The sequence below is a fragment of the Scardinius erythrophthalmus genome, assembly GCF_964197995.2.
Source record: "Scardinius erythrophthalmus genome assembly, chromosome: 23".
NCBI classification, from domain to species: Eukaryota; Metazoa; Chordata; class Actinopteri; order Cypriniformes; family Leuciscidae; genus Scardinius; species Scardinius erythrophthalmus.
The window spans coordinates 7,147,145-7,160,001 of NC_138243.1; the positions used below are offsets into that span (position 1 = coordinate 7,147,145).

The following is a 12,857-nucleotide window of genomic DNA, read 5'->3' on the forward strand; positions in this document are numbered from 1 at the left end:
TACGATTTCATTTCAGTGAATCCAAAAGACAGGTGTATGAAACAAAATAAATTAAAAAAAGTCATCTAAAATGTGTCTGTGAATCATGCAAAGGTCAGAAATTAAATATGCATATGTGACAATATGTTAAATCATTCCTTACCTTTAGGGTCAAACATGGGTTTACTAATACTGTCCATCTTACTGTTACTGTTATACGTTAATAAAAGTATCCTGTGGATACGCAATCTATCCGATCAACCGTGGTGGGTTTTAAACATGAATTCATTGATTGTTTCTTGCTAGAGTTTCAAGTTTTCATTTGATCTTCCTCCTAAGTATCCTGAAGTGAACAAGGCTGCGCACATAAAACGCAGTATGTCACTTAAAGATGTATAATTAGAACAGTGTTTCCTCGCTTAAAGGTTTCTCGAGAGCGTAAATAATACAAAATACATAACTAAGTTGATTTATTCGATATGTTTCACTGTATCAATAAAGGGAGCTGGTGTAATGTGCGTATTTTGGTGGCATATTGATAATAATGATGCACCTTCACGCCGCCTTCTTCCATGTTAAGCCCTGTGCGATTTCATTGGATTAGAACTAGCTGTTTGTGGCAGCTGATTGGTTGTCCCAGATGTTACGTGACCTCACGTCAGCGACCGTCAGCTTTCATGTGAGCCATGCTGTGTGTCTGAATGAAGTCTGTTTAATGTCTTTTGAAACCTCAGATAGCTTTTTACTTTTAAACACTCATTTGTGGTCGTGCAACGATGTCTTTAATAAGAAATATGCTAAAGATGGTGGTGGTTCTTGGTGTTTTGGTGTTGACAGTGCAGTTTATAAGATACTGGATGGCAAGTAAACAATATGTCTTTACTAAAGAAGATGTTGCCAAGTTAGCCAAACAGTATGCAGGTGAGTGAACACGATTAACCCGTTTCTGAAGTTACATCTGTTGCTAAGATCCTGCTATAAGTGTTCTCTGTAGCAATAGTATTATTGCGAATGATGTAATACATAGCTTGTTTATATTTATATTTACTTATATTACCAAAAGCAAAATACAACTTTGAAGCCTTGTTGCACGGACTAATATATATATATATATATATATATGGGTCAATGCCATGACGTGCATATTTTTGTGTCCAAGTGCAGTATTTCCTTTTTAAATAATTGGATAAATTAATGACATATATCACTTTATTCTGTAAAACCTATTTAGTTTGAATACATTTTTAGCACATTTAAATAATACATATTATTTACTGTTTTGTTTGACCTTTTTTGAAACTTTATTTGCCAATGACCCATTTACTTATATTACCAATACAGAGAGCAAAATATTAATACAACATGCAACTTTGAAGCCCTGTGTTGCACAAGTAACACAAAGTTGTATTCAGCTGCTTTAAATATTATTTTCCCCTTGGTAAGCAAAGTTAAATATCATAATGGACTGACCTTTTAAGACTGATATTACAACCGTTTCAATTTCTTTTTATAATGGCAATGTGTGTATTATCTTCCTGACACTTCCTTTAAAGTCGGCATGAAACGGAAGTTGTGTTACCTATTGTGACGTATATCCGAGTGAAAAGGCTTCTCAAACAAGAACAAATGTAGGACGGGACCTGATTTTGTCTGTGGGGAATTGATTGGATGGTTGTGGTTTGCTATTGGTGGATCTCATGTGAGTGACAGGTTGCTCCGCCCTCTAGCCAGTTAACGCATCATCAGAGTAGAGAAGAGATGCTGCAAGAGTGATTGGGAAGTTAGTTTGAATAAAGATTACAAAGTACATGTCATGAATGTAAGAAAAAAAATTATGTGCATGAAAAAAATTATTTATAATAAATCTTTATACATACATTTTATTATAAAATGTATAATAAAAAAATGGTGACTTTAACTTGCCTGATAGATGTTTAATAGAAAAAGCTGCCTAAAGTTTTGTTTGTGTGCCGTAGGCCAGGATCACGAACAGGCCTTCTCCAAGGTGGTGGTGGAGCTGCGTAAGAGGTATCCGGGCCACATCCTGCCGGACGAGGACCTGCAGTGGGTGTTCGTGAACGCCGGCGGGTGGATGGGCTCCATGTGTCTCCTGCACGCCTCTCTCACAGAGTACGTGCTGCTCTTCGGGACGGCAGTGGACACGGGTGGACATTCAGGTACGTTCAGATTCAGGTACCCCCCCAGTGTTGGGGGTAACACATTGAAAGTAGCGAGAGTTATGTAATCGGATTACTTTTTTCAAGAAACGGATTACCTTTAAAGGCCCCCTGAAATTAAAATGTACGTTTTTTTAGCTCTTAGTGTGAATATGTTAGCCTTAAGGTTATGGATAAGCTGGTGTGTTCCAAATCAATGACTAAATTCGCATTTAGGAGATATAAGCATTCAAAACTCACAGTCTTTCACTTCCACTAAAATGGATGACGGCTTTTTATGACATTACCAGCTTCTTATCACATCTTCTGTACAATCAAATGCTCTCCAGAATCTAAAGCTCCGCCTCCTATGCTATAAATAAAGCCAGGGCTGCGTTCAGCTCCGACTAAACGTTGCACAACATTTTTTAAACAGAAACGGTGATGCTTTGAACGCACTGTTCTGATGACGCAATAGTTGCAACTACGGCAGCTGAGAAGGCCATTCTTTGTGTTCTTTGTTATTTTTAGGAAAAGCACTTAATTACCAGTTTATTTCTATACCAAATGTCATACACTTGCAATGAAGCTAAAAAATATAAACAACTACATCATGTTGATATTCTATATTTTTACAGTAAAACTTACGACAAACATGTCTTCTAATATCCTCAGTTGTTGCGTATACCGAGCTGCATCGAACACATTTGTAAATTACTTTCCTTGAACCCATTGTGCGAGTTCACTTTAATAGCGCGTGCTTTATATGTACATGTTGCTGCTGATTGGACTGCAGTTCTGACACACCCACCAAACAAGAGAAAACGTATCTCAAACCCCGTTGCACACCGTTTCCAGGAAACATGACGTTCAACCCGGAAACCGTAGCAAAATGCTGCGCACCGTTTTGAACTTGAACGTGCCCCAGGCCAAAGTGACCGTTGACACGTCACGGAGCAGTATGGGTTGGAAATGTGTGTTCAGTTGCTCAAACGTTCGAGTTTTATTTCATTTTCCAACTGTACGTTGGTTAAGAATGAATTGGCTAGAATTTATTTGCACCTCTACTATTAAATCCAACGTATCATCAGCGCTCGTATTCACTTTCATGGTGCCGTCAAGTACGACTTGCAGTCTGTGAGGTAAACTAAGCGCTATTGGCTATTTTAAAAGGGGGAGGAGCCATTCAGTATGTCCCCCCCAGAGCCATAGAGAGAGAGAGTTGCGACAACGGAAGTTCAAAATGCTTCGTTGTCACGTGATTCGCGTAGACCTCAGATAGTTCCAGGAAGTGCTTCGGAATCAACTAGCATGCTTTAAAACACAAGTTTATTTGATTCAGATGTACTGATAATGTACAATCTTATTCTTTAAACGTCTTACCTTTTAAAAGTACATCACAAACGGTCTGTTCTACCGCGCTGTTGTTACTTCCGGGAACTATTGAGAGGCTCTACGAGCCGCCATTGCTGTAAAAAAAGCGTTCCATTGTTGTCAATGGAGTTGTCGCAACTCTCTATCTATATGGCTCTGGTCCCCCCTTAGCTTCCTGTTTCAGTGGAAATGACGTCAGCGCATCAAACAAAGCACTTCAGTGGGCCTTTACATTTACAACAATATCTTTACAGTTACTTTTTCTCATTGACAGCACAGCAGATGTTTTGCCACATTAGGATTTCTTGAATGTTCCCTCACTGTGTATCTCCTTCAGGTCGTTACTGGGCAGAAATATCAGACACGGTCATATCTGGAAATTTCAGGCAATGGAAAGAAGGAACGACGAAAAGCGAGACTTACTATCCAGGTATAAGAGCCATACGTCCTCAGCACATGCTCTGAGCTAACAGTGATTTACCCATAAAGCTTCATGTGGTTTGTCCTGGCAGGTGACACTATAGTGCACGCGGTGGGAGAGGCGACCTCGGTGCAGTGGAGCGCTGGGACGTGGATGGTGGAGTACGGTCGCGGGTTCATCCCCTCCACGCTGGGATTCGCTTTGGCCGACACCGTCTTCAGCACACAGGACTTTCTGACACTATTTTATACAGTTCGTGTTTACGTGAAGGGTATGATCCTGGAGGCCAGCACTTTCCTAACCGAGGCCAGCGTCCTTTGAAAACCACACTGCGCTGTACAGTACGTCCCGTCCCTTCGTTATTCGGATAATCGATCGCAGCGTCAGGTCAGAACCGACGACGTGTTGAATCGGATGTATGGAAAGAAAGCACTTAATGTAATTATTTTCCAATTATGAAAGTTTTTATTCTCCATACTGTATAAAGAGTTTATCAAATGTCTTTTCCAAAACATTTTGTTGGACACAAAAAAAAAAAGCGTGTGTGTGTGGGGGGGGTCCAGTGTCTGTGTTTGAACATGGCAAGATGTTTTAGCAGCTAAATACTGTCCAGAAACGATTATAATAACGAGGTATGATTAAAAATTTAAATGATAGTTTTCTGTATTTCGAAATCACACTCTTTGCACCTTTAATATACTGTGAATATTAATCGCTGCTTTTTTTTTCATAAGATACATTTACAGTTTAAAACTGATGTTCAGCCTGCAGTCGCTCCAGAATAAAACCATCAATTAATATCGTTGAATAAGTCTATTTCATTTATTTATTCACTTTTTTTTGTTCTGTTTTGTGTCAAATATGGAATGTGATATTACAAAAAAAAAAAATGACAACATCCATATATTTCACTAAAACAGCTTTTATGTTAAAAGGAATGAGGAATTACTTTTTCATATGAGAAAGTTTTATTTTCCATACTGTACAAACAAATAATTAACCAAAATAGATAGGCCTATTTATGTTTAAAAATAAGAGTTTGAGGGGAACAGTGCCTTGCGAAAGTATTCATACCCTTTCATTTTTCACTTTTCATGTTGCTGCCTTATGTTCAACTACTTATTATTTTGCATTTTTTTTACATCAATCTACACTCCATACATCATAATGACACAGCAAAAAAAAAAAAAAAAAAATTGTGACAACTTCGCAAATTTATTTAAAAGGAAGAACTGGAATAAGTACATTGCATAAGTATTCAAAGCCTTAAGTCTGTACTTAGTTGAAGCACCTTTACAGCTTTTTGTGTATGATGTGACAAGCTTTGCACATCTGCATTTGGCGATTTTCTGCCATTCTTCTCCTCAGATCCTCTCAGGCTCTGTCAGGTTGGATGGGGACCATCATGGACAGATATTTTCCGGTTTCTCCAGAGATGTTCGATTGGGTTCAAGCACAGGCTCTGGCTGGGTCACTCAGGGACATTCACAGAGTTGTCCATAAGTTCTGTTCAACTCTAGAAAGAGCCTGGGTTATTTCATACTTCTTATGGAGGCCACTTATGCTTCTGTGAACCTTCAATACAGCAGAATTTCTATTTATTTTCTGTTCTTTTGACCTCTTGGCTTGGTGTTTGCTCTGATATGCATTTTCAGAGGTGTTTATTGAGAGGTGTGTGCCTTGCAATAGTTTTATTTTAATATGATTTGGAAAATCATACTCATTCAATTGAGTTTGCCACAGGTCAGCTCCACTCGAAGTGTAGTAACATCTACTAGTGAAACTGGAATGCTCCTGGGCTAAATTTCAAGTGTCCCAAAGAAGGGTATGAATCCGTCTATGGTATGAATACTAATGCAATGTAGTTATTTAATTTATTTATTATTAGTACACTTGTGAAGTTGTCCCAAATCTTTTTTTTTTTTTTTTTTTTTGCTTTGTCATTATGGTTTATGGAGTGTAGGCAGATGTGAAATTGTTTTAATTCAAAAGTATTTTTGCATAACAACAGTAACGTTTGTGTGTGTGTCTGTGCCGGGTCACACACACACACACACACACACACGACTCCAGCTCATTGACTCTAGGTCGCTGTTGGCTCATGTCATGAGTGCCTGTGTGTTTATATCACGATGGATCTCTCTTATCAAGCCATTAGGACTGCTAACCAGGCCAGAGAGGCGGTAAGTGCTCATGTTGTTTTCTCTATTAAACTTTAATTTTACGAAGTGTACCTTGTTGAGGCACAGTAAATCTGCTGAAATATTGGAATGAATGCGTATAAAGAAACGAGTATATAAACACAAATAAATGGAGGTACGAATCAAACCGAATGTAATTTCAAATAGCCTTTTAGACCACATTTGTTCGCCATTATTAGAGGGCTTGTTAGTTTAGTTCCCTAGTAAATAAGCGTGTTTACAGCTTACAGTCTGTGGTTTACGTCCATTGTGGGTCGCGTGTTGCTATAGCAACCCGTCAGGCTGCTCGTCGCACTTGCCTTAATGTAAGATTTGGCGCCATCTTCCGGATAAACACAGTCTATCTATGGTGTAGTTTGTGAAAATATTTAACTCTAAAATGAAATGTTGCAGCCAAAATGTAGCAATTCAAATAAAAACGTTATCATAGTAAAGTCGTGACACGGCTCTAGTCCCAGACTAAACTGCATGTTTGAGCTGTTTTAACTGACAGCAACTTGCACTGATATATCTTAAAATATGTCAGTCATTGTTTTGTCTCAAGATGAACACCAGTAATGTGTTTTCTAAGGCATGTTTATAAAATGTACTTAAAGGTCCTAATCCTGGCTTAATCTAAGCCTTGTCTGTGAAACCAGGCCTGACAGTTTCTTGATATAATGTAATGAACTCATGGTCTTCTTTTAGGATGAGCTGAGAACTGAAACACGCAGGAGAAATTTGCTGGTTCTGATTTATCATCATTTACTGGAGGAGGGGTGAGATTTTCCTTTAAACACTTCTTAAATTCACATACTAGTCTCAAACGAGAGAAAGACACGCATACATTTGAATGAATTTCTCACACAGGTATATGGATTCAGCCAAGGCCTTAGAAAAAGACAGCAGTTTTGGTTTATGCCGCTTTGAAGTGTGTGATAATGTTGACCTGGACACGGTTCTCATGGAGTATGAGAGTTATTATTTTATAAAGTTTCAGAAATATCCCAAACTAACCAAGAAACTGCCAGAACAAGGTAAGAGTTTACTCTTCGTATTGTTCTTTTACACTTCATAATAAGTCACCAATATTTATGTTTTTTTTTTATATATATTTGTTTTATATATATATATATATATATATATATATATATATATATATACATATATAGTGTAATAATATTTGTACCATTAATGAAAGCTATTATTCAGTGTTACTTCTTTCTTTATAGGAGAGAATCGGCTTGTCAAGAGTTGTGGTAAAAGAAGGTATGTACAGTACTTTTAGCACAAGAATATTCAAAGACTTTCTGTTTATTGACCGTGTGTTCATATGTAAAAAGGACATCATCATCATCATCCATTCAGACACTCCCAAGAATCAACTCCATCCAGCGACCGCCGTCCAGAAACACTGTTAAAAGGTCTGAATCTAAACTAACAGGGAGAGACATCAGTAAATCCAGGGTGAGTCTCCAAACATCATCTATGGAAGCTTGTTTCTGCCATGGAATAAAAAAGGTCATTTTCAGTAAATCTTATTTTGACTTTTCTCGCAACTGTGACATTTAAACTCAGAAATGCGAAAAGATTTTTGAAAATTAGAAAAAAAAGTCACAATTACCTTTTTTTTTTTTTTTCTCTGTGGCGGAAACAAGCTTCCATATGAATCTGATACATAATAATTATGTTTGAAGAAAATATTCTATCCTAAAGTGTAAATGTAAATTTTGTAATTAACATGTAAATGTTAAATATATCTTTGCTTGATCTGTCCAGGAAGGTAACAGCCTGACACCTGTGGAGACATCAGGATTTGGTCTGAATGTGTCTCCTATCATCAGGAATGGAGCAGAAGAGGGAACACACATGAGAAAGGTCATTCTCTTCTTTAAAAAACAAAGTTTAGAGAACCCGTGGGATGTTTATTCAAACATTTGTCACAAAAATGAAAATTGCCATCATTTTCTCCCCCTCATATCAGGGTCATCAGGTTGATTACAGGAATCTGATTCAAGATGCAGTTAAAGGTGCCGCTAATGACACAGATTTCTCGGTAGGTATTTCTCATTCAGTTAAAGGAATATTCCAGGTTGAATACAACTTACGCTCTGTTGGGAGTAATTGAGATATTCAGTTGATTGCCAGTTGTGAAACAACGAAACATTTATTTGTTTTGAACATTCTGTTTCTGTTGAGATCTAATATTTGTTATATTTGACTAACAGGAGCGTTTGCTGAAGCCCATAAGTGCCTTCGGTGGGATGAACAGTGACATGAGGGAACTTGCAGCTGTTATTAGCAGAGTAAGCTCATTCTTATCAAACCATTTCATTGTATGGCAGTTTAAAACTATATTAGGGCAAACCTAATCTTATTTGCTCTTACAGAGCCCCTAAAGGGACGTGGTGAAGGAAAAAAATATGAGATGGAGGAAACATAATTTATCAATGCTTTTACATTCTCTCGCAAATTCCCCCGAAAAAACGTTGCGTTTGCTCGCAAAGAGCTCAAAACATTTTACAAGCGAACGCAAATTTTCTCTGGGCAATGCAAACTATTTTCTAATCAAACGCAAAGATTTTCGGGGAACACAAAACATTTTACGAGCGAACGCAAAGTTTTCAGGGAATGCAAAGGTTTTGCAAGCGAACACAAAGTCTCTCTAAGCAAAACATTTTACGAGCGTATGCAAAAGCATTGACTTATTATTTTTCCTCCCATTTGATATTTTTTTCCAACTACCATGTCCCTTTAGGGGCTCCGTTTGTTTACCACACAAAAAAAATAAAAAATGCATTAAAGGGGGGGGGGTGAATTACTGTTTCATGCATACTGAGTTTTTTAAACTGTTAAAGAGTTGGATTCCCATGCTAAACATGGTCAAAGTTTCAAAAGTTAAGTTGTACGTTTGAAGGAGTATTTTTGTTCCAAAAATTGTCCTTCCGGTTTGTCACAAGTTTCGGAAAGTTTTTTTCGAGTATGGCTCTGTCTGACGTAAGAGAGGGTGGAATTTCCTTATATGGGTCCTAAGGGCACTTCTCCGGTAAGATCGCGGGCACGCGCGCACTTGTAGACTAGAGCAAGAGAGTGAAAGCAGTTCGCCATCAAAGCGCCCTGCCCGGCTTTTGGGAAGTCAATGTCACCAAAGAAGTGTGTTTTTGGTTGCCAGGGCCAGACAACCCTGCACAGATTCCCAAAGAACCCAGCGTTAAGGAACCCGTGGATGGAGTTTGTTTTCCTGAGCATAAACGGAGTTGTGTAAGACTGTTGTTCCCTGCATTTCGACGATGATTGTTTTATAAACAAAGCCCAGATCGTCTAATGCTTAAGGATCGAGGAGTCACAATGATAAAGGTTCACAGTCGTGCGTTGGAATGGTGAGTAAAACTGTTGAACAAATGTCTCTGTGTGTTGTTAGCTCGGCGCGTTAGCACAGCTTTAGCTTCGCCCACACGGCCCGCCCCCAGCCGCTCGTTTTTTTCCGGAAAGACTCGGTACAGCCTATCTTTCAATTAAAAATATAATAAAACAAAAGACTTTTTGGAGATATGAAGGATGCAATATTACTCTATAGGTACTCAAGATTAACAGGAGATTGAGTGAAAATGAGCATTTCACCCCCCCTTTAAGATTGAAGAACATTTATCAGGACTATTAAGATTTTTTTTTTCAGTTAAAGGTGGGGTATGTGATTCTCTTTTTTGTCCATTTTTTTTTCAAAATCACTTGAAATCCTATTCCTAACCCACTTACAGCCACTGAGTTAGAAGCACTGAAATGAAAATTAAGCAATTTAATCATCTGTGGAACGGGCAGGACTCGCAAAACTCCAGCCAATCATTTTCCAAGACCACCTAGAATCATTGGACAGTAAGTTCATCAATCAAACGGTCGTACCACACCCCCTCCCCCTAGCGCGTGTTACCCCTTCGTGCACATACTCATGGGTGGAGTCAGGGCCAGCGTTGGAGGAAAGAAGGTAGGACCATTTGAGTTGTGTATTTTCAAAATCTGCCGGCCGTTTTGCAAATCCCATACCCTACCTTTAAGCTCATTCTCTCAAAATCCTCATTAACATCCTTACTGTATGTTTTACTTTTAGTTTAGTTTATTTGTAATTTTATTTTTTCTCAATGATGATTCTCATTACTGTGATACATTACAGAAAATCAATCTATATTGAGTTTTTTATTTTTATTTTATTTTTATAAATCTAAATTACTGTCCACACAATGAACAAGATTCAGACTAAAAAAATTATATATATATAATATATATATATATATATATATTTATTATTATTATTATTATATATACATATATATATTTATTTTTATTTTTCATGCACTTGAAGCATTACTTTTTTTACATATTTCTATTGTTGCTTTAAATTAAAATCAACAAAAAGCAGAACAATTATTACATTTTCATTATGGTAATGAGATTGTGTGGGGGAAGTGAACTTAATTATCACAAAAATAAAGTCACAATGCAAAATATCTTGATGAGCCTAACACAGGCTTCATTTTCATTTATTTGATTTTGATGTTTCAGCCATTATACCATATTTTACTTTAAATACAGAAATAGGACAATATGTCTGTTAATGAAGAGACATTTGTGTTAATGAATGTGCATTTTCAACATTAATGCAACACTAGAGTGCAGTGTTATCTGTTTTATGGTACAGCGTGACATTTGTGTGTGCAGATACATGCACAAGGTGGAACATGTATTATTGAAGCACTCAATTTCCTCTTTCTCTGCTGTCTCTCCATAAAGGATATCTATTTACACAACCCCAACGTGCGCTGGGACGACATTATAGGTCTGGAGGCTGCCAAGCGATTAGTCAAAGAAGCTGTCGTCTACCCCATTAAGGTGCTTGGCTGCTAAACACTTTGGTATTTCTCAAGCTGCCGCCTGCCTTCGATTCTGAATACATCTCCACTAAAGGCTACAGGAAAGCCGAGCTCAGGGTTATTTCTTACGGTGACATGAAATCTATACCTGAATACCATCCAATCTGACCGCTCACATATCTGGCTCATCTCTGGCCTCTCTGGTGATGGCTTCAGATCCACAATACGCTCCTGACAACAGGAAATGCAAACGTTATTTGTCTTCTCTGGCTCAATCATGTGTTGAAGAAGGTTGTTGTCATACCTGGAAATTATGTTTGGAAGAACTGTATAAAGAATATGATTATATCACATTATGCTGAAAGACATCTTGTGGCTCGGTTTTGTCAATACTTGGAACTTTTCATGTATTAGATAAAGTGGTGTCTGACAGTTAATTGGTCAATGAAAATATTACTTTATGTTATTCTCCTCACCGTTAAGTAAAAAAAACGCAATTGATTATGGTCAGGTGTTTGCTAAGGCAGCTTGCAGTGTGCTCATGCTGTTATTAATCAAATTTAATCCGATTTTCACTTAGTGGATAAAATCTGTTAAACCTGCATCCTTGCAACGACCTAGCAACCACTCAAAGAACCCTAGCGACCACTCATAACACCTTAGTAGCCAATAAACAACCATTCAGAACACTTTAGAACAGCTAGTAACCACCCAACACACCTTAGCTGCCACCTAGCAACACCCTAGTAACCACCCAGAACACATTTTCAATTCCATAACAATCAGAGCACCACGGTAATGGCTTAGCAACACTTACAGACACTCAGAACACCTTAGCAGCCACCTAGCAACACCCTAGTAACCACCCAGAACACATTTTCAATCCAGTAAAAATCAGAGCACACAGCAATAGCTTAGCAACACTCTCACATGCGCTCAGAACATCTTAGCTGCCACCTAGCAACAACCTAGCCCATACCATTATAGCAACTATTCAGAACACTCTTTGGTCTAACAACCACCTAAATTATAACGTCCTTAGAAACTTCATTGTAATGCCCTAGTAACCATCCAGAACACCCTAGCACATGCTTAGCAACAACCTAGCGATGGACTAGTAGCCACCCAGAACTCCACTGCAAACAACAATAAACCACCCAGAACACCCTAAAAACTGTTTAGCGAACACAATCTGCCTAACAACAACATCCTAGTAGCCATGACAAAGCCCCATAGCAACCACATAGTAATGTACTACCAGCCACTCAGAAAGCGCAAAAGTGGTGCTAACCCTGGAGCTGGGTTTCATAACCCTGTTTAAAAAGCGGTGCTAACCCTGGGTTAAGCGCAGTGTGAAAAGCCCTATAGATTTGCCATGTTTGCTACAGCAACAACCTAACAACACAAGGCGACTTAGAATGCCTTAAAACTGCAACACACCTAAAAAAAATCCTAGTAGCCATGGCAAAGCACCATAGCAACCACCTAGCAATGTTCTAACAGCCATTTTAAAAACCTTAGCAGTCACCTAGCAACACCCTAGTATCACCCAGAACATTATAACATTCAACTAGCAACTATCAGAACACTTGATCAATGATCTAACAACCATCTAGATTACAACATCCTTGCAGAACTCAAGAGAACCACAGCAAAACCCAAGCAACATTCTTGTAATCCCAGAACATCCTCAGAACTGTTCAGCAACCACGCAGATAACCTGTTAGCCACCTAGTTAATTCATTAACAGCTACTCAAACACTAGCCCTAGCAACTATCCATCTCTCCTCTCTTCTCAGTATCCGCAACTGTTCACTGGAATTCTGTCACCATGGAAGGGGTTACTCCTGTATGGACCACCAGGTGAGTATTCAATACCAAA

At 38.3% G+C, this 12,857-nt stretch overlaps 3 protein-coding genes across 4 annotated transcripts in view; 2 read left to right on the plus strand and 1 right to left on the minus strand.

The window, feature by feature from the left end:
- LOC308684197 (galactose-1-phosphate uridylyltransferase-like) overlaps window positions 1–279 on the minus strand; it is a gene marked incomplete at its 3' end in the record, with an annotated part of 34,750 nt that extends 34,471 nt beyond the window's left edge. Inside the window, exon 1 of the mRNA XM_081355314.1 lies at window positions 143–279. Coding sequence (XP_081211440.1) covers window positions 143–179 — 37 coding nt within the window. The 5' untranslated portion in view covers window positions 180–279. The remainder of the gene's footprint in view (window positions 1–142) is intronic.
- A 329-nt stretch (window positions 280–608) lies between these two features.
- Window positions 609–4,808, plus strand: LOC308683517 (sigma non-opioid intracellular receptor 1). Of its 2 annotated transcripts, XM_081353981.1 has the most exons (5): window positions 609–658; window positions 817–900; window positions 1,956–2,156; window positions 3,847–3,939; window positions 4,022–4,736. In XM_081353981.1, exons 2-5 carry the CDS (start codon window positions 837–839, stop codon window positions 4,249–4,251), a joined length of 588 nt encoding a protein of 195 aa, XP_081210107.1. In that variant the 5' UTR covers window positions 609–658; window positions 817–836; the 3' UTR covers window positions 4,252–4,736. The 2 variants fall into 2 exon arrangements, with proteins under 2 accessions (XP_081210107.1, XP_081210106.1); XM_081353980.1 differs by having other exon boundaries at window positions 635–900; window positions 4,022–4,808.
- A 1,254-nt stretch (window positions 4,809–6,062) lies between these two features.
- Window positions 6,063–12,857, plus strand: part of katnal2 (katanin p60 subunit A-like 2) — a gene marked incomplete at its 5' end in the record, with an annotated part of 9,962 nt that continues 3,167 nt past the window's right edge. Inside the window, 10 exons of the mRNA XM_081355315.1 lie at window positions 6,063–6,113; window positions 6,819–6,889; window positions 6,981–7,147; window positions 7,343–7,383; window positions 7,479–7,577; window positions 7,890–7,988; window positions 8,104–8,184; window positions 8,339–8,416; window positions 10,896–10,994; window positions 12,775–12,838. Of these exons, the coding sequence (XP_081211441.1) occupies window positions 6,063–6,113; window positions 6,819–6,889; window positions 6,981–7,147; window positions 7,343–7,383; window positions 7,479–7,577; window positions 7,890–7,988; window positions 8,104–8,184; window positions 8,339–8,416; window positions 10,896–10,994; window positions 12,775–12,838 (850 nt within the window). The remainder of the gene's footprint in view (window positions 6,114–6,818; window positions 6,890–6,980; window positions 7,148–7,342; window positions 7,384–7,478; window positions 7,578–7,889; window positions 7,989–8,103; window positions 8,185–8,338; window positions 8,417–10,895; window positions 10,995–12,774; window positions 12,839–12,857) is intronic.